The 27438-nt window shown below is 37.7% G+C and overlaps 1 protein-coding gene across 3 annotated transcripts in view; it reads left to right on the top strand.

Annotated features, from left to right (window-relative positions):
* Positions 1-26016, top strand: part of LOC100644717 (terminal nucleotidyltransferase 5C) — a 165024-nt gene extending 139008 nt beyond the window's left edge. For 2 of the 3 annotated variants that reach the window (XM_048405335.1, XM_048405338.1), the window contains exon 2: positions 7271-26016. In XM_048405335.1, the coding sequence (XP_048261292.1) occupies positions 7271-8593 (1323 nt within the window). In that variant the 3' untranslated portion in view covers positions 8594-26016. Of the gene's footprint in view, positions 1-3861; positions 4278-7270 lie in introns of those variants that run through there. The other variant, XM_048405336.1, reaches the window with a different exon arrangement.
* Positions 26017-27438: the final 1422 nt, after the last annotated feature.

Genomic DNA, 27438 nt, shown 5'->3' on the forward strand with positions numbered 1-27438 from the left:
CTTTTATAACCGCTGCAACAGTATTTACATTTGATTTATTTTTCACAGTCCTTTGCCTGTGGATTAAGTGGAATTTGCAGTTACATTTCTCTTTCCTTTACGCTCGTATCTTTCCATCCACTGAGCTTAACATCTCTCGTACTTAACATTTAGACTTTAAACTTGACCTTTGAATGTACCGCTTATACTCATTACCCTCTATATTTTCGCTACTTGCGTCTATTCTCGTAATTTCTAAACATCGATGACATCTAGAAATTGGAACAGAAACATAAAATATGAAACTCTAACGATGTATAATATAAAGATACGATAACATAACGTAAAACTGTAAAGAACTATTTCTCTCCTGTGCTGCGTTTATAAAGAAATCTCGTAAGAATCAACGATTCTCTCTAATCGTGAATCACGATGGTCGTCGTCGTTCTAAATCAACTTTGACCCGACACGATTTTTTCGTTTCGCTAAAAACAATTATGGTATGAAGGAATTTAAGATGGATGAAACACCCTGTATATAGAAGCGGATCATACGAGCAAATACAACGTAGCACTCGGGTCGGCCTGTTCATTCAATGGCACCCACGCGTTCTTCGTTGTGACGTCATTGGAAGCGTTAGAGGGTGAGAAGAGGAAAATCGAGGTGGAAGGATCTGGGCCAACCACTCATCCTCCGTTTTCTACCCTTCTCCACGCTCCTTTCCTTTTTCTCCTCCATTCATTTTGCCTCCCTTTTATCTACATTTTCATCATTTTCCTTACGTTTCCTCCCATTCTTCGATCTCTACTCTTATCGTACCACGTTACGCTTTCTTCCTTTTGTCTTCCACCGTTTCCTGCGTTCTCCACGACTTGCCTCTTTTCTATCTACTACATTGTTCGCGTTGCATTTTAGTTTTTCGTTATTGTCCACTCGGCAGATACTCTCGTTTTTTTCGTTTCTTCCTTTGTTAATTAAATCCCATTCACCTGTCCGGTTCCTCTGTTTCCCTGCTTCTCTTTTCTGTTACCTTTTACTCTGTTTCTCCCCCGTTAGCTTCCGTTTTTCCATTTCGGTCCATCTTTTCAGATGTTCAGACCGTTATCCGTATTCTCCGGCCTCCGCTTTCCCTTGTTTCCAACCTTTTCTACTTCACTCGTCTGCCTTTTGCTTATTTTCTTTCTTCCTCTCGCCTTATTTTCCCCTTTCTCTCAAACCGTTTCTGTCTGGAGTGGTTAATGGTCGATCAGAGTTCAAGCGTCAACGAGCCACGTCGTTTTTCCAATCGATTTCACCGCGGCTACTGTTGTTCTCATTGAACCGGGCAACAAGCGTTTGACGAGGGTTTCTGAAACTCTTCTACTTTGTCTTCTCTATGGTCGTTGGGTAGTAACGACGTGTATGGAAAGATTGGTTCCATACGAGGTGTTTCGATTGCCCAAAGGATAGATGAAAAGGTTGAGTTATGGCTCACGAATGGTGACGTAACGATAGTAAAAATGAGGGTCTCGCTATATTTCTGGCGTTATAGAATCGGTGATGTCTGAAATTTTGACACAGGAGGAAGTAGAAAGTGGACTAAAAAAAAACACGTCGTATAATTGAATTTAATTTGTAGCAAGAAAAATTGTAAATATCCGGAGAAAATATATTAGGTTGGCAATTAAGTGATTGCGGATTTTGTCATTAGGTGGCATTAACAAAATCTGCAATCATTTAGTTGCCAACCCAATAATTGAAAGAGAATCGATCTCTGATACTTTTCGAAACTAAAAACTTTGCTTCGAAATGAAGAAGATTATAGATCTGTATGTCTGTAAATTATTGTTTGTGGAGTAAGTTTGTTCTCTTTTCCATGTTTTGTCGATAAAAATGCAAGTGAAGGAAAGATTTCATATTATCAGTGCCCCTGTTGAATGAAGAAATAAAAAATTAGGAACTAGAAGAATTAAGAACTGAACAGAGTCGGGAAACTAGAGAAAAATATGTATCCAAAGGAAAGTAAATAATTTTGAAGAATTAAATAACAAATGATATTCGTGATTCTCAAATTATACAATTTTTCTAATTAATATCGGAATGATTGAAGCTCGTTAAACTTTTCTAATATATGTAAATATTAGAAATAATCAATAATAATCGAAACAAGTGCTTAGCCTTTAAATAGCAGTTTATGCTAAAAATATTCCTCCTCTAGCTGACAAAACTCTAAATTGCGGTTACTTAAAATTCAACAGCAGACTATAGAAACAAAGTACTTCTTTGAATTTCAAGTGAACGAACAAAATGGTGTGTCGTTCCGTGAGCTATAATTTTTATTATCTCGGAATAAACGTATCACGGTCGCGCGATATCGGAACAAGGCAAGACAATAGAATAGAAGCCACGATTTCAACCTTGAGATTGATTAAACGTTTCACGAGGTTTTAACTTGGAATTACGTAATTCTGGCGAAAAGTACGAGAAGATACCGACGTCAGAACAAGGGGGATGGAAGCGTTCGAGAGAATAAGCGAACACTCTCGTCGATACGACGAGAAAATTTCATGGTAACTGCGTTGCTACTCTATCGAAACTATATCGAACAAGCTGCAAGTGACAGAAATTCAAATAGACTCCTGATTCTCCACGATCGTACTTCGAATTGAAGAAAACTTTAAAATGATACACTTCGTATATTTGAAGAGTAGCAGATTCTGGATGTCTTGAAAGGCAAAAGGAATTTTTGATTTAAATTATAAAGGCGAAACTTTTTTATTTTTTCTTCTCGTTCGAATACTTTGTACGGGGAATATCTGTAGATTTGTTTCATTTTATAATGAATGAGAAATTTCGTTCTTTTTTCTTCCTAATTAAGATAAACGCGGTGATTACACGGAGGTTTCAAATGGACGATGAATCACAGATAGATGTTCTCAAACGTTCTCGATAATTCTCGAACAGAATGGACAGCGAACAGACATCTGACATACAGATGGATGTCAATTAAAACGAAACGTCAGCCAAGTTTTTATAAAGGGCTTTTGTTTAGAACAGTAATGACTAAGACGTTTGGTCACTACCTAAATTAATATCAACGAGGAAAAAGTTTTGATCGTAATAAAGTGTCTGGGACACTCTGGTCGATTAACTTGGACGTTTTTCAATCCCAACATGTCACATAATTTTACTTTCCTTCTCCGATGATATTCATGATATTCATGGGATAATGAAAAACAAATGTATTCAAATCCTCGGTAATAGTTTATGTAACAATAATTGGAATATTATAAATATTTATACTCATCGAGAATATATAATAGTATAGTAGTACAGTATAATAATTATTAATATTCGATGCTACTATCAATTACCATCTTCGAATTTTTATATTTCCATCTTACTGTCGATTAGGCGAACGAAAAGAATTCGTTACGTTTTCGGAGGATTTTTAACGTAGAAACGAGAAATCACGCGTATACCACTAACACATATTTACACGTATTTTGTCCAAATTAAAGATATTTTTTAACGCCAGAAAAATATAATTGAGTGAAAAATGATACAAAGAACAAAAGTAAATACACCTACAAATTCTTGCGATACCTATGACGTATGTAATATTTACACCAAATTTATTAATCTCTCATAACATTCAACCTACGCAACATACATAAAAATATTTACTCGTAATCAGTCTGCCTATTACTCGTGATACTATAACGAAAATCGAGCCAGCCAGCATCAAACAAACATTCATTTGCGGATACGCGCGATGATCGGACTCGTACGGAGGCAGAGCTCGGCGTCGATAGTTGCGTGGTAGCTTTGTGCTGCCCTCCTGGTACACTCAGGACGTCGCTACCGCTGCTGTTGATGGTGGTGTCGCCGCCACCGCCACCGCCGCCGCCGCCGCCACCAGTCTTCCTCGTACGCCTTTCACCGCGCTGTTCGCTCAGTTCGCTGTTGCCTCTCATCAGCTGCGGATCTGCTCGCCTAAGCGGAGCCCGTTCGCGACGTTTCGCTCTCCGTTTGTGCCGCGCGCGTACACTTGCTACAGTTTCGCTCCAAAAAGCTTTCGATATAAAAACCCATCTTCTCTTTCTCGTGTTAGTAAATAAATAAAATATCTAAACATATATATAATTTATCAAATAAAGAAAGAAATAATCAAAGTTAAATCAAGACATATCTAAATAGAAGAAAAGTGACTTAGACGTTGTTAAAGCCAAATCTTGTTGAGTGAATTACAGTGAATCTCGACATCGAAACTGAAGAGAACAGAGCCACACAACGACGTCGAGCGGTTGTTCTTCATGGTAAGCGGTTGGATTGTTCGATGAAATCCGAAAACGGAAGGCAAAGGCCGGTCCCGTGCTCCACAGGTGGTAGTTCGATTATTTCGTGATCGTTGTTCATGATCAAAACTTCGCCGGAGAGTGCACCCTGGTCGAGTAAAAATAGCTCGATCTGGTCAGCCGGCTGATCCTCGGTAAATCCGTGGTCGTTAACATAATCGTTGCAATACGTTTGGGTGGTCGTGGCTCGAGTTATAGCAGTGGAGATGTCAGTTTCTACGATTCCGTGCGGCTTTTTTTCTATTATCCATGGAAATAGATGACACGGTGAACGAATAGGATTGTTAGAAAGATACGTCAAAATTTTCGTCGATCTCGTTACTGGTGGAGGATTTACTTAAATTGCAAATTAAGTGGAACGATCTTTCTCCGTTTACTGTTCACGTTGGACTATTTCAATTGATCGAATATAAAATATAAAAGAACATAAAAAGAATTATTGTTCATTGAATCGAACGTACTGAAAAGATACATTAAAAAGCCCACATCAGAGAGGCATTCCTTGATTGAAAAATGCTGGCAGTTGGAATTAAAATGTGTGACGCAACGCAATCGCTATCGCTGCTAGTAGGAAGAAAGCGATAACGATATCTGTCAGATTAACAGCCGCTCTTATCCGTTTCCATTCCGAATAAGTGATACCAAAAGAAAAAGTATTATCGAAGCACTCGCTCGTGTCTCCATTCTTAAAACAACTATGGTATGTTCTTGCTTTCCCTAGAAAGGCAGAAAATCATCGTTATTATCTGTATCGGCGTTCATAGCTGTAAGCGTGGTATAATAGTTAGTTATTCCGTCGCAGATAGAAAACATCGCGAAGTGGATGGAAAAGCGTGACGCAACTGGACTGGTAATCGAGCGTGAGGCAATTAACTAACGAAGTTACCGTGATTATGCGTTGTCGTTCCCAAGTGCACGGTGAGAAAGAACGATCATGGAAAAGAGAGCAAAAACGTAGGCTGCAAGCGACTTCTGGTTCGACGAGGAATTTCAATTTAACGACCGGTTTTATCGTCCGGTTCGTTCGATTAATATCGAAGCTGCTGCAGCTTGTCGATAAGCTTAACGACGTTGCTTAGCCCCGGAGATCGACGAAGGCCCACGCTGAGCTATCCGCTAATGAAATAACGATAATTAAACGACGTGTCGCGACCGTGAACGAGTGGAGGAACGAACTCTGACTGGTGGCCCTGTTGCTCCTCCGATCGAGTTCCCTTCCAATCTATAGCTGGCACTCGAGTTCACCTCGCTGTTTACCTTCAACAGCTGACTGTGTCCAATGGCGTCGACATGTCCAATCATACACAGTCATACGTGATCGATATTTCAAAATTGATTTTTTAAACGTCCGAGGATCTTGAGTAGATTGGTCAGGATTTTTTCGAATTTGTTAAAGAAAGAGAGAATTTCGAGGTATTTTGGGGATTAGGGACATTCTCGTGGTTCTTTGAAAGACTCTTTGATAAATAAGAAATTTTGTCGGGTAGAAAAATTTTTGGGAATCTTTGGAAATAGTTTCGCTTGGGATATCAGGACTTTTGCGATGGTCAAACGATTTCTTTAACGTTAAGGTGTTTTCACGTGGAAGAATAGTTTGAAACCTTTTAAAGTTCTTCGTGAGCTTTCGAGATAGCGTGGAACTTTTCGGATTCTGTTGCAAAAGCTACGAAATCGTTGGGAATATTTAAAAATACCAAAGGCTCTTACGGCATGTCACGCAACGTTTCAACATATTTTAAGCCACGTTCCAATACCGAAAGAACCTTCGAAATTCCAAGGATTTTGAAACTTGAAATTTCTGCGCTACAGAACATTTTGGAATACTAAAAGAAGCTTTTCGAAACATCTTATGATAGCGAAGGATCTTTCAAAATCTTTTAAAACATTGCGAAATCTTTGACAGCATTTCGAAATAAAAGAAATGCAAGAAATATTTTGAAATATCGAGAATTTATTTTTAATTTTAGCTTGAAGCTTCCATCAAAAAGCAGACCATCGAATAGAACGCTTGTCCGTCTGAACCTTTTAAGCGACGACTTAATTTTCTCAAAGAGATACCATCGAAGAAGAATGGGCGAGAAGTTTGAATAGTTCGTGTACGCTACCCGGACGTAACCTCGTGGCATTTCTAAACGTGAACATCTAACTCGCAGATACGAAGACATTCTCGAAGGGCGCGTTTGGTAACGACAGAATGTTAAACTTATCGATTTAGACGCTCCTCCAAGAACTTCTCATCGGTTAGGAATTTTGTAGCAACTAGTTAGTAAATCGTTTGTTGAGTATCGAAACTGTTTATTTGTTTTGCGACAAGGTTCTTCGATTGATTTATGAAGATTTTCATCGATAATCATCAATTAAAAGTGACCGTCTATCAGATTAAAATCACTGGGACGATACTTCGTGTTTATCATCTAAAACGATATCGTTCTGAATCTTTCATTGGGTAATCGTTATAATATCATATTCATTATAGAATTTTATTCTAGATATATTTTAATATTTTTATAGGGAGAAGACTAGAAATTCTTCTCACACTGGGAAATAGTTTCTAAGCGGTTCTAATGATCAAAATAATTATAATTTTAGTTTCTATATTTTTTTACTACACTATCTACATTTCTATACTTCTAAAATTTTATATTCGTAATTTATCCTACTTTTTTTTACGTGGGGAAATCCTCGTGAACACCCCGCCGCTTCTCGAAGACGGCGAGGTAGTGTCCGACTCTTACCGACTAAAACCCCACGGTGGTCTACCTGACGTTCAACAGGGATGCCCTGGGACCTTTTGTTCACAATACTACAATAACTAATATAATCAATACTAATATAATCCTAGATATCCGTCGGTATCCGTTTAAGAAGGAACATAACATACAATCGCAACACGACTATAACCGAATGCGGAAATGCCACAGTTAATAACATCTCCCGTTTCTTTTCCATTACAGTGTGGCTCCCTGGAGATCGGCGAGGAACGCCAGCGTCGGGTCGCTATGATGGAGTCCCTGTGCCAGGTGAACGGCACGAAGAGCAACGGAGGCAACGACAGCAACGCGAACAATGGGAACAACAATCACAACTCAGACTGTCCGGATCCCCAGCAGAGGCTGGCTGTGCTCAGTTTCGAGCAAGTTAGACGATTGAACGATGTGATGAACGAAGTGGTGTGCATCCACGGTCGTGGTAATTTTCCTACTTTGGAAGTCAGATTGAGAGACCTGGTTACCGTGGTCCGTAGCAAATTAGAGTCTGACCCGAGCAACGGTGGCGCCGGTATGAGGGTACGCGACATTAGGTTGAACGGCGGCGCGGCTTCTCACGTTTTGGCCACCGAGTCGCAACCGTACAACGATTTGGACTTAATATTTGCAGTGGAATTGTCGAGCGGGCGAAACTACGACAAGGTGAAGGCCGCGGTGCTTGGCTCGTTGTTCGACCTGCTGCCAGAAGGTGTCAGCCGTAAACGTATAACCACGTGCAGCTTGAAAGAGGCGTACGTGAGCAAAATGGTGAAAGTGAATAACGATGGAGATCGGTGGTCCCTGATTTCCCTTGGGAACTCACGAGGTCATAGAAACGTCGAACTGAAGTTCGTTGACTCGATGAGGCGGCAGTTTGAGTTCTCGGTCGACTCGTTCCAGATCGTGCTCGACTCACTGCTTCTGTTCTACGAGTGCAGCAAGCTACCAATTGGCGAGAACTTCTACCCAACCGTGGTCGGTGAATCGGTGTACGGTGATTTCCAGGAGGCGTTATACCATCTTCACAAAAAACTGATCTCGACGAGGCATCCGGAAGAGATCCGCGGCGGCGGCCTGCTCAAATACTGCAATCTCCTGGTTAAGATGTATAAACCCTCTCAGCCTGACTATATAAAAACCCTCGAGCGATACATGTGCTCGAGATTCTTCATCGATTTCCCGGACATCAGCCAGCAACGGGCCAAGCTCGAGAACTATCTGTGGAACCACTTCGTCGGTCCCGAGGAGGAAGCCCTTAAATACCAGTACCTGATGTTGCTTCACAGCGTGGTGGAAGAGTCCACCGTATGCCTGATGGGTCACGAGAGACGACAGACCCTAGCTCTCATCGAAAACCTTGCGTATCAAGTGTTCTGCCAAGAGCAACAGCAACGGTTGACGAATCATCAGCAGGCACCTCCTGGACCGCCCACAACATACGTTTACGCGAACGGTTACTATTACGCTCCAGTGATACCCACCGCGTGCTACACGTGCACGTGCAACTCGTGGATGGCATGCTCGTCGTGATGCGACATCGACGCCAACGCTATCGTCGCTACTAGCACCGCCATCAACACCGCTACGACCACCACCGGCACGATCACCGATATCCGCGATAACTCCATGATCTTTATTGACCACGGAACCATCAACCAGCCTCTGCTTACCGACCATGGGGGCAATCGTCCTCAACCAGGTTACGATCGACGTAATTCGGATCGTCGTGGTTCGTGTTTATCCAACAATCTCGAGAAAGACGCTTGTCGATCATTGATCGTTCACGACAGCGGGTCAAAGGAGCAAAATCAGTTGCTCCTCAGTTGACGCTTGGACACGCGTCGAACATCGAACACCGACCGATCCAGAGTGTGACGTAGACGAGAAAAATTCTCGTCGGAATAAAACGAAGTTAGATAAAACCCGCGGTGATCGATTCGCCACATGGAGGGGAGGACGGTGTTTATCGTTCGAGCGGGTCGGTGACAGTGAACAAAAACAACAAAAACGAAAAAAACAGCATCGCGGAAGACTGAAGAGATCCAGGAGAATACCAAAAAATTCTAACCTAACGGCAGGAACATTTGTAATACTGCGCGTTTATGTCCCGGTGTATCGTTTTATTTCTCCTGGACGCGTTTATTCAGCTCCGGACGATCAGTTGTCGCGGGATGAAGGACCAAAACACAATGGTATTTGCTGTAAAGACGGTCGTAGGGGATCAACAGAGAGACTAAAAGACTCCAAACGAAATAAAAAAAAAAAAGAAAAAAAACGTTGAAATAAAGAAAGATAAAGAAACCAAGCGGAACGAATATATAGAAGAAGTAACAAAAAATGAATGTGTTGTGCCTAACGAATTCGAACGGATGGTGGAGAGAAACGGAAACCGCAATTCCGCATGCGCGGTGAAAACATGCGATGAATATACCCGGTAAACTATTATACTATTGTCGGTGCGCGCGTCGATGAAACGAGATGGACGCATATACGAATCGCAACGGTGGCGCGAGAAAACCAGAAACTGTGCGCGCGTTAAGAAAAGAACACACACGCTTTTCAGAGTCTCCGGGAGAACGGTTGCGCTGCCAAGTGATAGCGTCGATTCACTAAGTGATTCCGTATGGAACCGGAAGGAGGGAAGTCAATTTCGAAGGCGGAGGAACGACGACGAAACGGAATCGGGAGCTGTACGGAGAACAATACCGAGGAGTTCGAAAGAAAGGAAAGAGAAGAAGAAAAAACGCCGACGACGAGGGAGAACAAACGAAGGGACAGAGGGCGCCTGGGATCGGATCGGAGAACGAAAGGAACGGCTGATAGATAGCGCGTACGAAGGCGTCCGTCAGCGTTCCGCGGTCGCTCCTCTTTCTTTCCTCTTTTCCCAAAACGGAGAAAAAAAAAAACAAAAAAAATGCAAAAAAAAGTATATTATAACGAATGAACATATGATGTTTCGAGAAACGTGTAACTAAAGGAAAGGTAGTGGTAACACACACAGATTTCACAAAAAGTAAGCAAAAAGTAAACTCAAACAGATTAAAAATACAAAGAAACATTAACGGGCGTGGCGTTTGCAAAAAAAAAAGAATAATTATAAATATATAAATATATATATACTATATTTAAATATATAAATGTATAAAATCTATGTATAAATATTAATGTGTGGCTGTGAACACATTTCATTTAGATACTACTACTGTAACGTGATATATAAGATTGAGAAAAAAATATCGAGGATGAGCGGCGCGATCGGTACGACAACGAGAGAGTTTGTACGCGGAGAGTGTGTGTGAGAGAGAGAGAGAGAAAGAGAGAAGAGAGTAAAGAAAGAAGAAGATGAACGAGGGGTGAGAGGCGTCTCTGCTTGTTTTCTTTTCTTCTTTTTTCTTTTTTTTAGTTTCGCGTCAACCAGCGCTGTCACATCGCCTAGACAAAACAGACAAACAAGAACAAAATCTAAGCAGATAAACAAAAAGAAAACATAGACACTGAAAGAAACAGAGACACCCTCATGTAACGTACATACACGCGAATACTTGGTAAACTGAGACGAATGTCGATCCAGATAAAAAGAAGCAAACTATCGTTTACCAAAAGACGCGCGCATAAAAACATGAGACGCTAAAACGACCATCTAGACACTCTTTCCAGTTCTAGTATTATACCAGGGAAAAAGCACCGTGACTAATCTTGGGATTCATGGAAGGACGCGTCGAAAGAGATTCGAGGTGACTAGAAGACAGAAGCCCTTTATCTTAGCCTGTATACGCGAAACTATACACATAACCACGTACAACGAGTATATGTATGAAGACTATAGGGAAAGAGATAAGTCACATTTTATTGTCGTTCGTATGGAAGCAATTTAACAATATTTTATCAATCAGCCACATATCGAAATTGTCATCAAAATGCTTATCAAAGTGCTTCTCATATATTTTTCCCCCTATAATCTTCGTACCTAATCGCATACATTCGTAGATATATAAAAATACATACACACACACACACGTACGTGCGATCGAGCGATCCTTGCGGCGACTGTCGTCTACGCCGGAGGCGACGGCGAACAGCTTGCATAACCTTCTTTCTTCTCGATACCGATAATTATTTAATACCTTATCCGACTGAACAGCAGCAGCGCCGCTCGCAAAGCAAAATACACGCGCGTTCGCGTGCCTATGTTTCTCCGGCCGTGATAAAACTCATTTGCATAATAAAACGTAGACTCTTGGCGAACTTGCAAACTGTATCGTCCCGCGAATTGCTGTCGGTGTGTATACAAATGGGCACGCGTGTGTGTGTATCCGCGTGTGTATAATCTGTTCTATACACGCACAGAGAATATACACCACCAAGCCACGAATCTCCGAGCGTTTTTCGCGTGTCTCAGCAAATCTCTATCTCTCTAACGCGTTGTTCTCTTTCTCTGTTCCTACCTGCAGCAGGCAGACACGTAACGCGTAGAACATACAGATAAAAAACACTCACATACACACACGCACACGTACACGCAGGCACGCACGAAGTACAGAGACAGGTGCGTGTAAGCACGGAGAGTAAAGAAGAGAGAGGACGTATATGCTCGCCACTTGGCGTCTCTCTTTTATGTGCGTGTCCGTATCGACTGGTGACCCCGTTAGTCAGCATAGTCAGTCACTTTGCTCGCTCGCTCACTCACTGGTTAGAACTTAGCCAGGTCTCGTTCGTTCGCTCGCTCACTCTTCCTTTCAGTTTGCAAGCGAAAGTAAAGGCCTAATAAAAAGCCCGCAAACTGGTTTTTCTGGTATATCGCGTGTTAATGCTAAGGAGAGCCAGGCAGGCCGACTAGCAGCGACGTTCTGCACCCGGTGCGCGCCTCTAGCCGCCTGTTCCCTCTGTTTCCATCGCGACCATTTGTTTCCAACCACCTATCGACGATCCTTAATCCCTCTATTTCCTTCGTTACGGCTAATTTCCCATCGCCTTTCGACGATCCTCGTCTCTCTATTTTCTTCGCTATCACTAGTTTTCGGTCATCAATAGACGTGACGTAGCTCCTCCTAATAATTATTTCATTGTTGTTCTTACTTTTATCCTCGTCTCTGTGATCTACGGTAGCAATAGCTGGCCGTTACACCGAAGCTTTCGTTCCTTCTTCCATCGTCGAATACATTGCGGATGTTCCAGTGGAAAATAGAGAAGATTCGCGAACGTTAATTACATGCTCGATTTGCAACGAAGGGTTTAAGATATTTGTTGTCGTGTTGTCAAAGATGTTATTAGTTTCGATGGTTATGGATAATTGCGTGGTTGTTCGTAATCGGTAGATGACGGACGTTTGTGCAAATTGAGGTTTTATTTAATTCGTTAAGGAAATGAAATCTAAGTAGAGACTTCTGTCGCACATTAATTATCATAAATTGTATGTTTCGAATATTCTTATTCATTATATATATATATATGTAGAGTACATATTCTGCACATTTAAATTTTCCAATAAACAGCATAAACATCCCAAGTCTATTAATTAGAATTGACAGTTTTGTGTTTCTTTTTAAGATTACATGGTAATTTTGTTAAATGTGAAGTATTAGAATGACTTGAGTCGGGACTCTACCGATTTTGGATCGATATTTATGTAGTGTATCGTATGAAGCGTGGAAAGAAAAGACATTTTTTTTCTACCACAACGAGTTTGAAATTTTAGATCGATATGTATCCAGAATGTGTTTAGATAGATCTTAAGAAGCCTCGAATTTGGAACTCGAGATAAATCCTAACATGCGGAAGTTTGACTTGCGTGTTCAATGGCTGATATAATTAGAGTGCTCCTGACTTTCTTCAAGGAGGATAATTCAATTTCCAACTTGTTCCTACGAAGAGGATTGATTCTTTATTTCTCGTCTACTTTCTCATTCGAACATCAGAAGCGAATCTATCAACAATCCATTAAAACATTTCGTAATATCGTCCACTCCGTATATGTCAGTCCGTCTCGTTTAATTTCTAAGAACTTTAAAATCGGGTTGATCATCGATCGTATCGATCTATTGATCTATCGATCCAAAAATATTGACCGTTCTTTTTAACGTAGGTGACAGGATTACAATATATATATATGTTCGTTCGCGCCAAAAAAAAAAAACTTAATAAAACATGTACATACATGTAACCATAAATTGGAAAAAATTAAAAAAAAAAAAAGAATTTATCTCCTTTTATCACATTCGTATTTTTACTAATTATATATATATATATTGTTATAAAGTATATCATTGTGTGAAGTTTTTTAAACAATTTTTTATTAGTATAAAAAAAGCTCATCATTTGGCTATGATCCACAGATGTTTATTTTTTTAAAAATTCCCTATATTTTTCTTCTTTTTCGAGATTATTGCTTCATATAAAGAAAAAGTTCGATTTTTAAAATGAAAACGGCTACGGTTTATTTGTCTTTGATGAAGCAAGAGTTTTAAGAATACAAACGCTGAAAATACATTCGATATTTTATAGCCACGTTTCTTTTAGAGATGCCGGAGGATTCATTTGTACGTTCGTTCTTGAAAAAGTCGATCGATTCCGCGGCGATCAATCATGACGTAAAGCATAATAGCCAGGTAGATCTTTGAATCTTTCGTCGAGAAATTCTTCTCCTAGACGCGAGATATTCGATAAAAAAACGATCTCTTTCTCTCATTAATTAACATTTTCATCGAAGCGATATTTGTTGTCCGATTAGGAAATTTTGATCAATTGATAGAACAAGAATTGCACGATTTTTCTGTATCGTGATACTCGATAGACTCGTGAATAGAAAATTTTGTAATCAAGAAATCAGTTAGATAAATTAATTGAACTTGAGATACTCGTGATTCTTTGCAATTCTTGTATAAATGAAAGATGTCGAAAACGTGTCAGATTAAAAAGTGGAGTGGACGATTTAGGCAAATTCTAGCTAACTAAAATGAATCCGTATTATTACTTTTATTCTGTATTTCGAACGATCGTTTCTTCTTTCGTTTCGTCCTTCAAGGTGAGTTTCTTCTGATTCGAATCGAGTAGCCAGAGCAAAAATCTAGGGCTCATTGCGAGAGAATATCACAAAAATATAAATCGTAATATACCGAGAAAATACTCTACGAACCTCGTTCTAGATTATCTGTGTTAGATCTAAATTAAAAAAAAAAAAAAAAAAATAAGAAAAGACAAAAATAAATAGAATAGACTAAGGGTGAGAAACTACGAGTAACTTTTTCGGTGAATTACAATTAAAAAGAAGTCTGAAGAAACTCTTACAGACAAGTCTTCTTGCGATATTCTGAGTAATCTGTTCGAAGCTTTGTTTCGTAATAAAAATACAAAATTGAATAAATCGATTAGTCGCAAAAAGGAAGAGACGTGCGAGTTAAATTATTAAATAGAAAAGTAACGCCAGAATAGAAGTAGCTTTTAATCGACAAATCAAAAAAAAAGACAAGAAGAAATAAACGATAAATAAATAATTGTTCATCTGCGTTCTAGAACTTCTTGCAAGCGAATTGTAATTAGTCATTGTAATTTTGTATCGTGATCTGTAATTTCGAACGAGCGTGCACCGTGATAGATGATCTTTCGTTATAGGGGAAGAATCGTAATATGTAAATGTCATCAAGTTGCGTGCGAGGGGATAGTAACGAAAGGATGGAACAAGGGAAAACATGGAGAAAAAAAAAAGGAAAACGAAAAACGTGGTCATCTTCCGAGAATCTTGTACACTGCCTCGGATTTTTCTTTTTTTTCTTCGTTTCCTATTTGTTTCTTCCGCTCCTTTCTCCATCGATCGCGATCTTTTTTCTATCGAACGTGAATAATAACCATAATCACTCGCCAACGCCACGTGGACAAATTTTGTACGATTTTGCGCGACTCTGTACTTCGATATGATTATACAATACACATACGCATATTACATATACATACTTATATATATTATATATATGATATACAATGATTTTTTTATATTTGAAAGAGAAGAGAAAATAAAATGCATTTGCCTGACACACTACGATACATGGTTATTATTCAAGGGTTGAAGAACGAGATACGAGCCTCCTCCTCTGTGTCGCGGTTTGTCAGAGTGTTGACAAACTCGACGAGATTATACGTTAATTGACTGATCAGTTTAATTGCCGATAAATGGATGAAAAGGAAAAGAAAGAAGGGGGATATTTGACGAAATAAAAGATTGAAATGACAGAAGAAAGGATGAGAAGCAGGTGCTCGTGCGGAGGCACAAGTGTTCGAGTTTGTACAGACACCAATGTTAACTTGTAAAAAATAAACCAAGCATGTTTCGTTGATATTCGATAAAAAATTCTCCACTTCTTCTCTTTTCTCTTTTTTTTTCTCTCTTTTTTTTTCATTGCTCCATAGACACGATGATTATTTTGTATCTTAAATTTATGCGTTCCACCTGCTTGTTCGATTCTCTAGTGTTAAACGATTTATATTTGGTGTCAAACGTGTTTGTGCAATTAAGCAATATGGTTTCTCCGTAGTCAAATAGTAGCGTAATTCGTTTCAAGGAAAGGGTTGCTCGCATACGGAAGAAAGAGAATCGAAATTTGAAGATTATAGAAAAGAGAAATTGTAAAGCTTCGAAAGAGTGGAAAAGACAATGACAGCGCTGGAAGGGTAAAGAAGAGAACGATTTAATTATTACAAACCGAGCTTCTTATATTCACCTCCTAGTTCTTTGATTTACTAAAGACCGTCTCACGACCCCTCGAGTTTCTGTCGTAAAAGAAGAAAAAAAGGAAAATCATCTTTCGTCGTCGATTCATCATCGTCCTCGAATAATCCCGAATCGTGGACGAAATAAAACAACACTATACACAGATACACGCGTGTACACGACTATTACTCGGTTTGTTGGGTTTTTAAAGCGAGTGAGACAGCGTTGATCGTCTTTTTTCCTTGATAACAGGCAAAAAAAGAAAAACGCGATGATTAAATTGATCAAAGGACGAAGATCGAGTTTTGAAGCTTTTTCAGATTTTCTAGAGAGAGAGAGAGAGAGAGAGAGTGAGTGAAAGGAAAAGATAAGGCTGAAACCAAGCCGAAAACGCGATAGAAATGCAACGTCGAAACGGAATTGGGTGAGAGTTCATCGAAAAATCGTTCGCGCGTTCCCGTTTCGAATATTCAGACGCTCGAGTCAAGGATATTCGACGATTTCTCACCCCTTGAATGAAGCATCGAGGTGTAAAGATATTTATAAAAATGAGATCACACCGAATTTCGTTTAACGCAAAATAACTTCGTCTTGGATAAAATGGAAAGTAGAATAATTTTAAGTAATTAAGTGTAAAATTTAAGCGTAAAAAAAATATTCGGTATGCATCGATTGAAAATCGGGGATAAATGTGCGAAAAGGGGTAGATCTTACGTCTGTGTGAACAGAAACGCATCGATATTATTAACAGTTTTTATGGGAAGAAAATGGCGTATCTGTGCGAGGAGTGACATCAAAGATTGATCAATCGTCGTTCTTTCTTTCCTTCTCGTCTTTCCTTTATCTTTCTTTTTTTTTTAAACAAACGCAAGATAAGGGTATGAATATCGATTTGCTTGTACGAGTATTCAAGTGGAAGGTTTAATAATAAAGACTATGATTTACACCTGTACACGATTTTCTTATTGCGTAAAAATTATCACACTAATCGCAACGATTTCTTAACATCTGTTGTTTGTAATCATTTATTAAAAAAGAGAATAATTGTGTGTTCATCCCGAAAAGAAAAATTATCATTTTTAAGATCGTTCTGCGTAACTGTTATCTTTCAAAAAAAAAAAGAAAAGAGAAAAACAGGATATTCTTCCCGTGATAATCACCTTTTTCACGATAGTCGTCGTCGTATCGTAATCATTGATAATTATTCGAAATGTCGAAATACACAGATAGATTCATCGAAGATCGACGATTTTTCGACTAATTCTTCGTTTTCCTCGCATAGATGCAAAATTCATTAGTTCCTAATGAAACAGTGAAACGCAATCGCAACTTTCGTCCAGCGTACGTCCACGAAATCGTAGTCGAACGAAAACGTAATGTAAGTAAGGAGTAGAATCTGAAGTATACGCGTCGAATCTCACCCAACTCTGAATTTGTAAATGAACGATCATAACGATCCGCGATGAAACACGAGCAAGCCTTAATCGTGTAGATATTATAATCGTATTACCACGATATTATTACGGTAGTTCATTAAACCGAGAAAGAGAGAGAGAGAGAGAGAGAGAGAGAGAGAGAGAGAGAGGCACATTGGATAAAGCGTAAAGCGTGTAGCATAATTTTCGCGACTGGATGATGAAAGAATCTTCGCTTCGAGATCATTTTTTATCACTGTTACATAGCTTTTATCGGCATTCGATTTGTATTTTAAACATGATCAACTCTTATTTTTAAATTCTTACAGATTCTTTGTCATTTTAAATTTATCGTTCGATAAAATTATATAATAAACATTTATTTAGAAATTACATCGACTCTCGAAGGCTATCGTGAATGAAATTTCGTCCAACGCGAATTTTTTCTTTTAATATCAGCCGTGGTATCGTGATGATACCATTACAGTGTTACTTGCAATTGCGAATTATAATTTTTTAGCCCTCGTCCAGTACCGAACAATCATAGAACAATTAATCTCCGGTGCTTAATTTTATTAATCTTTTAATTTGTACGCGATTGTTCGGCGACGAACTTCCCGCCTATGGTAGCCTCGGAGGATGAAAAAGATCAACATGAATTTTTATAAAAATTAAAACTGCAGCTAATCGTATTATTTTTCAACGAAAAAAAACAGAAACATTTTTTTATCGATCGATTATGCAACTAATTAGAACGGACGGTCGTGACGCCGACGAGTTTCATATAAAAGCACAATCGAACGATGAACGAAACGTGGAAATAAATAGCAGGACTCGAAGAGGAACGTTCATCGAAATGTCGTGGAAATTATTCAGCCGACTTGGAGCAGACTGATCGCAGATATACATATTCGATAAGCTGTACAAACGCGATGTTTCTTGATTAGGTTAAGCTGTACGATAACAGAGACCCCGTGTAGTAGTCTCGCGAGCTGAGTAATTAGAACACTAGAAGTAGCTTCGTAAAAAAATCGTCTAGAAACATACCGATCGATCGATCGCATGAATTATCGTTTATAATCTAATCAGTAATAATCTCATTGAAATGAAATCGAACTTTGAAACTAGCTGCACACCTGTCTAAACGAAATACTGCAAGAATATATATATAAATATGTATATATATATTAATATAAACGCGAATCAAACTCTGCGAGTCAATTGTACAGTTCTTTCGATCAATGAAATCTTCGTTTAGACAAGTATCGCAACGATATTGTAATTAAATATCGAATTAAAGCGGACTTTAAACGTCGATACTTGTTAATCAAGTGTGTATTATGATCGGTAGAACGATTACGAAGAACGAAGCTTTCTCTTTCAAATACCATTTGCTCGTGAAATCAATTTTTCGAAAAATTATGGATAGTTGTTAGTAAGTATCGATATTTCATTAACGTTTAATTATACGATTCTAAGATCTTGTTATTTAACCTGTTAATCGGAAAAAACTAATTAATAATAGTCACTCGATCACTTGTTAATCTTCTTAGATTGTATATTCTTTTCTTTCTTCTTCCATTTTTTTTTTCCAGATATCAACTATGTATCATCTGACGCTAGATAAGATTGCAGCTGTCTATGAATTGTCGTATCTTTGTAAATCTCGTTAAAAGAAATGGGATTCGAACAGGAATTTATTTCAAGTGTTATAACAAGTACTATATTTTGGATACTTTCTATACTTCTGCATATTCTGTGAGCTCTCGTGTATTCTTGAAACTTTAAATTTCCCATAAGCGCACGAACACCGACGACGAATCCGATGGAAAATTTGCACTAACTTTAACGAATTAATCGCAGATGTTTGTGCGTTTGTAGGAGATTTAAAGTGGCAAACATAAAAATTTAACTAATTCCGATGGAGACCATTGCAGACCTTTACGAATTTATGGGAAGTTTAGAGCCGCAAACAAATTCTTTTAAAATTCATTTACACCACATAATTGGCATTTCTAACTTATTTGAATTCAATTTAATTAAAACTGATTGATTCCTGTTGAATATTAATTCCACGATTATAGTAGCTCCTGGCTAAAACCATGACCCTATTAACAGGTTAATCTGTATAATTAAACATCTTCCGTTTAATTCGTTCAACGTGTAAGAAAAATGACAGGATCTCTCGCTCTCCTCCGCACCACCAACAGAGTTGAGGACTCTCTCGACTAGATTCGAAAACGAATTCGATCGCGAACAAACATCACCACGGCCACGTTTCCCTGTATCCTGTACGTAACTTCTTTTGATACTAAACGGTAGAACGCCAAACGCCCCTTTAGAACTCTGTGTATTTCGAGGAAAGCAAACAGGGCACGTAGGTTCGCAGATGCGAACGAAATAATGTCGTGTCGATGGACGTGTCTAAAAAGCGACGAACGATCAAACTTTCGTTCAAATATTAAAAGATAATCGGATAAAATGACATTAACGGGGAATCGATGGGTCGAAATAGTAAACGATTTTAACGTGCAAATGTCGAAGATGATAATTCCTTGGTAATTTTGATATTCGTACGTTTATCAGTTTTATTGATTTTTCAGACAGAAACGTATAATACGAACAAATTTTTCCGAATTGCTTAAATTTATTTTATCTTTATTCGTATACCTGTTATATCTTTGTTTTAATAAAGTGGGGGGAAAACGATCGGATTGACGTTTACGATTAATTTCTCTCTCTTTCTCTTACAATAACTTTTAAAGCTAAGATACATTATTTTACGATATAGGGATTGAAACAAAATTTCAATGAACACTTACCATCATACACGCTCTGTTTTACGATTATTTTATAGGCTAAAGTAAATTGTCCCTCGCAGAACATACAGTCGAAAGACAAATTTCAATCGACACTTACAATCGCTAACTCTATCTTACAGAGCTCTAAAAACTCCAACGAATTATTTTACCACTCGTGACTTTTATTCACCTGTATTTTATATTTTACATTATTTCCTGCTGAAGAAATTCGCTTTTCTTCTTCTCTCTCGCCCCACATCTGTTTGTATCGTTTCGACGTTTGTACGATTCATCGTTTCAATTCGTCGATCGATTGATAGGAAAAGAACGACGACTAGAAAGAAGACAATCGAAAAACGAAAAAAGACGAAGGCGAAATCGAACGAAACGCAGTTCCATCGACACGATCCGCTGAAGTAACGATAGATTCACGATCGGTAGAACGATTTCACCAATGACAGCGGTGAAATTTTGCGGATAAAAAATAATACGTGATCCGTAGGATTAAGTAAGAGAGCCGTGTGCGAAAAAAATAAAGACGCTACCGTCGATATACTCCGACGGATAATACGATGTGTGTGCTTGGATGAATGTATGTCGCGTAGAAGAAACCGGGATTTCGGTGAGGAATCGCGATCGAGGTACAGATCGATCGTTTGGATCGATCTTCGATGGCCTGACGAACGGCGTTCGAGCCGTGAATCTTAAAGAATTTCGTGTTGTCGCGAAATCCTTGATATACTGCAATGATATGTACATATATAAATATTTCCTTTTGCAAGAATTCAAATCGATAAAGTAGAAGTTCCTATTTTCTCGTCTGAATTCTTTCCCTCGAGGACTGTATCATTGATTTCGTTAAAAGAGAAGAAAATCCTCACTAATAATTATTTACAATAATTAAATGGAGTTGAACGTGCATTTCTTTGTGCCTTCTATAGAAAATATTTGATCGCGAAAGATATACAACGTTGATTTCTGATGAACAATTTCGAAGAAAGAAACGACGAAGATAGAGAATCATAGAATACCAGCGGCCTAAACTGTTTTCATACGAAAGCGATAGAAAGCCTAATTTACCGTCTTGTCTGTGTATCCTCGTACGAAATCTGTTGAATCGGTAACACGAATCAAAGAAACATTCTCGCCTTCTCGTAGCTTCTCGACGATTTTTCTGTTCGATCGATATCATACTGATGATGCTCAAAGTATCCTCGAACGAGCCTCTCTTATGCATTTAACTAGAACAGTACGTTTTTACAGTCATATTTTATTTACGTGTATTATATTTTCACGCGTTATCGATCGATCGTTTATTTGAAATTGACAAAATAATTGAACGCGATGGTCTCGAAGAAGAGAATAATTCTGTCGATTATAAATCGAGATTATGGTAAAGATAGAAGAAACAGCGGATAATTGTTGCGACTACGCAAACACGTGAAATTGTAAATCGAAATTAGTTGAAAAATAGAAGAAACGACAGAGATTGTAATTCTTTGCTGTTGTAATAACTCGACGAACTGAGATTACTTAAAAATACAAAGAATATAGAAAATAGAAGATTTAATAACTCGATAGGAACTATAAAAATCGAGGTAAATCAGATTGAAAAAAAGCGTTCTTCGCTCGTTTCGAACTAACGGATAGGAATGATCCTCGAGAAGTTGATGATAGGACAAATCTTTCTCGATAAAATCAATGGATTCGTTCGATGACGCAAGCTCGAACTGTGAATTTCAACGAAGCACCCTCGATCGCAGGGAAAAAACTCGCGAAATCCCAGACGCTCGCGCCACAATCCTTGTGTGTTTTAAATAATTGCGCAGATTTTATTGAGTAAGATTGATGGACGTGTTGCGTCACTCGCTTGTGTCGGAATTCTACCGAGGAACCGAATATTTTCGAAGAACACGAAAGATAATCGAGACACGTTTTGCTCCAAAATATATTAATCGAAAGAAACGACGAACCGGACTTATTTTTCTTGTTCTTATCGTTCGATATTCGCGATGCAGCCAGCCATCGGACTATAATGTATTTTTCCCATGGCAAGAACACATAATTATTGGCAAATTATAATCATGTGTATAAAAATTCCATGGACAAAAGGAACGCCGCTTATTTCAGAAATCGAATAATTCCACGTTGCAGATGAGACAAGAAGAGTTTCTTGTCTTTACTATTGAGATATCGGCGATTGTTTACGCAACAGTCAATTTCAATTTCACAGAGGTTTATCAATCGAATCACGCTTCTCGTATTTATTAAGTATTCTCCGATAGTTGCGTTGTATCGTGCGTTGTTTTCTTTGAGACTTCGATAGAGACATCGGTAATTTGTATTCCTTATAAATCGAAAGGAAGAACCGATGAAAAAGATAGGAAATATTCGCTGCGGATGTTTGCAGATCCTTTTTAAAAAGAGGATCGCATAATACTTAAAAAAAAAGAGAGAGAGAGAGAAAAAGCTGCAAAATAAAATTTACCATGGAAGATCGATGATGTAAAGCTTCCTATAAAATGAATCAACGTGGAATGAAAAGAGAACAAGAAAATTAACGATCGGGATTATCGATAGTCTGAAACAGAACTTCTATTATTATTATTATTCTATAGAAAACTATTTATCGTAGAAATTTGAAAAGGAAGATTAACGAACGAAAACGATGAATAATTCGAAACGCTTGCTAAAAAGATGGCATCGTTAGTCGGAGCAAAACTGTGTTCGCGAGAAATCTAAAGCAGAGACTATCTTCGACTATTTCTGAATAGACACGAGGGACGCGCAACACGCGTTTTACCACTTACGATTAGCATCGTGTACGAATCATTTAGTTCTCATTCCTTCGCGGGATCCTCGGTGATGCCAGATATTCTCCCTCGACTTCTTTTGTACCAGGCGATTTAGCCACCTTAAGTACGACTTAAAACGTGCGAATTAATCAAACAAAACGATTAAACGACACACGCGCACGATTTTCTCAGATACATTGTTTAAAACGAATAAAAGAATTAAAGAAAAAAGATTAAAAAAAAGCGTAAAAGAAGATGAGAGTACAGGCGAACCGTTTTTTCTCGGATGTTTACACGATGTGTGAGGATGACGATGTGAGAACACATAAGCGGAAGGGACGAAACGAAGGGAAGCATTTCTCGATCTGGCATCACTCGACGAGGAGAAGATACGTAGATCGAGGAAACGCGACGGCACTTGTGTCCGTTTCCGCTCGCTGCTCCACTGTGAACATCACCGTTCTGTCGCTCCTTCGAACGTTGCTTTGTTTAAGCAATGACGACTTTGTGGTGAAAAGAAGAAAAAGAGATGGGACGGAATTGAATTGAAAAATTACGAGAAAAAAGGCAATAAGTTCCAACGATAAATCGCGTGAAAAGGTGGGAAAGATTTACGAATTTGAATGAAAAATTGCGTAAGAAGGGTGATAATCGCATTTTTATTGATAAATCGCGTGGAAATGGAGAAGATCGAGTTTCTCGTGAAAAATTGAATGGAAAGGAGAGGAATATAATTACTCGAATGAAAAATCGCGTGGAAAGGCAGAAGATGGAATTTAATCTGTCCGCTTGATGATAGTAAAAAAAGTGATTTTCTTTTTATGTAATGTTTTCATAAAAAATGCCACGTTTCTTGTCTATCGTTAGCAAAGATATAAATGAACATTCGCGTTATATGTTCAGAGAAATGGATTTTTCTTTTTGTTTCTAAGAGAACGTTTTATTAGTTTCGTGGATTCTTGCGTAGAACGTGCCGTTCTAGATGTAAGATCGATGTTCGATTCGACCCATTGGAAGCCTGTTTTAACTCTACTACGCTCTTCGAGACTTTTTCGATTCGATTCGTATTTCACGGTCGTTGGAAAAATTGATTAAGTTTGAAAAAAATATGAGAGAATCGTTATTAGAATTCTCGTTTCAATTTTATGCGAAATGTTAAGGGTCTTTTTATTTACTGAAACGAGAATAGAAAAATTCGAAGATCGTGGTCGAGTTAGCCGTTAGTTTTCGATGTCAAGCAATGACATTTTCCTCTTTCTTTATTTTTCAAGTAATGAAATCGATGACACTGATGACGAACGTTTCTATATGAAACGCGTCGTATTATTTTTTTAATCTAGCAACGCCTCGTTGTTTCGTATATTTTTTCAGAGAATGAACATTTTTACGATCGAACAGAAGATTCGATCAAATAGTTTTATGTTGTTTCGATTCTAAGCGCAATTCCAATGGGTTGGTCGTTTTAAAATTGAATTTCTTTACGTATAAAGCTTGTGTATTTTATTATATCGACAAACGTGGAGTTTCGTTTGAAAAAGACGAAACCCAATTTGATTGTCACGATGTCAAAAATAAAAAAGCCAAAAGAAACAAATATTATATATAACCAGAAGAAGAAAAAAGAAGCGAATAAAGGGAGGTTGAGCAATCATTGTATTCAGCCAACATAGTGTAGTAATATATAAGTATAAATCGGTTAATAATTAAGTAAAGAGAAATCAAGAAAAAGAAGTATCAAAATTAGTATATAAAACAGAAGAATATAAGAAAGAAGCGTAAAAATAAATTACAGGTTGTATAAAATACTCGAATCAACGATGAATGACTTGAAGTGGAAGAATTTACAATTTGAAGCTCAAGCAGATGTATAGTATAAATGTTCGACCTCTCGCGATTCATTTCCACTTTTACGTAACGGGAATTCGATTTATTATAATTCTGTGCATAATCGAATAATATGTTTGGTTGTAAGTGCGTACGTTGTAATCTAGAACAGAGATCCTTTTTAACTTACTTGAACAAGAGGAATCACAATATAGTTTGCACTCAATTACGATAATCGAACTCTTTTCTCATAAACGTTTCTTTGTTTCCTACGAAAATACGATCGTACAAAGATGCATATTTTTCAGTAATTTCCAACCAGACTTTGATCTTAACGATCGGCTACTCAAACTTTTTTCCCCCAAATTATTATACAATTTCGTAGATTTGAACAAAATTTATGCCAATTTCTTTTTATTATTCCCAATTTGGTATGCAAGAGATTTAAGAAATATTAAGAAAAATAAGACCATCCTTTGCGGAAATCGTAATTAATTAATTAATATTATAGTTAATATATCAATTTTTTTCTAAGATTCTAAGATATCTGTTCAGATTACGAAAAGTGCGCGTGAAAAGAAGAAAAGAAGAAACCACAAACTTATCGCGAAGAAAGCAAGATTTTCAATTAGAGTCTGAAATAACCGGAAGTGCTCTTCATCTTCGTCGGCGGACCGAGATTTTCGATAGACTTTCGGTTACAGAACGAAATTGTTTGCGATTCGCTTTTTTTTTACTCTCCTCTTCAATAGAATCCGTTTTCCCTTCGAAAAATGTGATCGTTTCCCTGGAAACGACTCGATCGAGCTGTACTTGTCTGTTTTTCGAACGCGTATATCAAAGAAGAACAAGAAAAGAAAGAAAACGGATGAAAAAGAGAGGGTAATATAAAAGATTACACGATAGAGATAGGTAAAGGAAAATGTGAGACAACGACACACGCACATAAGGCGTATGGAAATAAATAGACTCGATGATGATTGCTATTGTTAATCGATCATCGACGATTAACTGGTAAGAGGATATTGCGGCGATAAATAGCGAAGTTTAATATTACCCGTTTGTATACTAAGGAGAAAATTTACAAAAAAAAGGCGAAGTAAATGTGAAAAAATAATAAACGACAAGAATGTAAAAGATGGAGAAATATTATATATATACGTATAATATTTAATTTGTAATAGGGAATACATAAATATTATATGTGCATATATGCGATGTAAGTAATATAGAACGTGTGTGAGAGAGAAAGAGAGAGCTATTTTGTAGGATGAGTTCGAAGAATGCGTAAGTGGGCGGCGATTTACTTCTTTTTTTAATTCTTTGACTTGCCCATGAATATATATTCCCATATGTAAGAAATGTTATAAGGATTACCTATAAAACATGAAAATAAATATCATGTAAACACCGAGAATATTAACCGCGTTTTCTTTTCTTCCGGACAATCCTTTTTTTTATTATTTATTTTTTATATTTACTTATATTCCTTTATAAACAATGAATTTTTTAATAGTTATATTAACATGTTAGTGGCTAACCCCAGGGGGTTAATTCCGGACAATCCTGTGCTTCGTTATGCAAATTTCCTTTGCTCGTATATTTCATCGAGGTGTAACTTTTCCAACGAGTTGTAAACTTTTCCAATTTCCCTCTTCCTAAGCAGATATCGCCTGGGTTATTCCTCGATTGAAATTTTTAACAAACGTTCCCATTAATAGATCAAGTTTAGTCGCGAGATACGTGACAAATTTTCCGTGTAAACGCTGACTAAATTTTTATTTCATCGAAAAATAATCTTATTAATTTCTTGCTAAATTTTTAACTGTTCGCGCATAGATTCGTCTTTACACTTTCTCCGTAATATAATATAACAAAATCTCGTAATGTATATTATTCTGAACTTCGATCGTTAACGTCCAATGGTCATACACGTCTGCTCATTCTTCGAGGTTTAATAAGTTCACGCGTGAAAAGATTAAATCTTGTGCAGCTATTTTATCGCTACTTTGAGTTGAAAAAGCATGAAAAATTCTTTATACGTCTCTAAACAAAAATCTACAAGATTCAGTAATCACTACAAATAAAGAACGAGTGCTTTTTTATAAAAAAAAAAAGATAAAGGAAACCTGTATTGAACCTAAATCAAAAATCATCTATATAGAAAAATATAATGTATCATCTCTTCTTTAAGAAAGCAAGCGAAAAGTGAAAAAAAGTGGCGATATTAAAATTAAAAACCTATTGTAAGTACAATTATTCATATTATCCCTTCGTAACGAGTATAGTACTTGTATATATAAGTATATGCAAATCATTCGTTGTTTGATAAATCGGGCACTAATTACGTAACTAAAAAATAAAATTTCTCAATTTACGAAATATAAAGCTGATCGATCCAGTTTTACAAATTATCTTTCTTTCTCGATTACGTTAAATAAATTAGATGCCGCTTCGTCGTATTCTGTAATAATCGGAAAATGAATAAAAATGAATTCGTTGTATTACAGCCATATGTTCTCCAATTTGCTTCGATCCATCATCGGCTGAAGGAAACGAGAGGAACAAAAGTTAAAAAAGGAAAGACGAAAAGAGAAAATCGAGCCGGTGAACGAGAAACAATCGAGGCTAAAGGCGATGAATAAATTTCTCCTAGCGATTTCCTAAATGCCGGCTTCGGATCGTAGTTACGCAAGGTCGCCGCAAAACTTCGAATGCAATTATTCTGTTGCAACTTCACCGCCGGATTGCTCCAGTTGTTCGAACGCGACCGCGGCGCACGTTCCAGGAATTTTCCTGTTTCAATGCTAGACAACGTTTCGTTAATTTTCATTTAACC

This window comes from Bombus terrestris, chromosome 4 (assembly GCF_910591885.1).
Source record: "Bombus terrestris chromosome 4, iyBomTerr1.2, whole genome shotgun sequence".
In the NCBI taxonomy this organism is placed as follows: domain Eukaryota; kingdom Metazoa; phylum Arthropoda; class Insecta; order Hymenoptera; family Apidae; genus Bombus; species Bombus terrestris.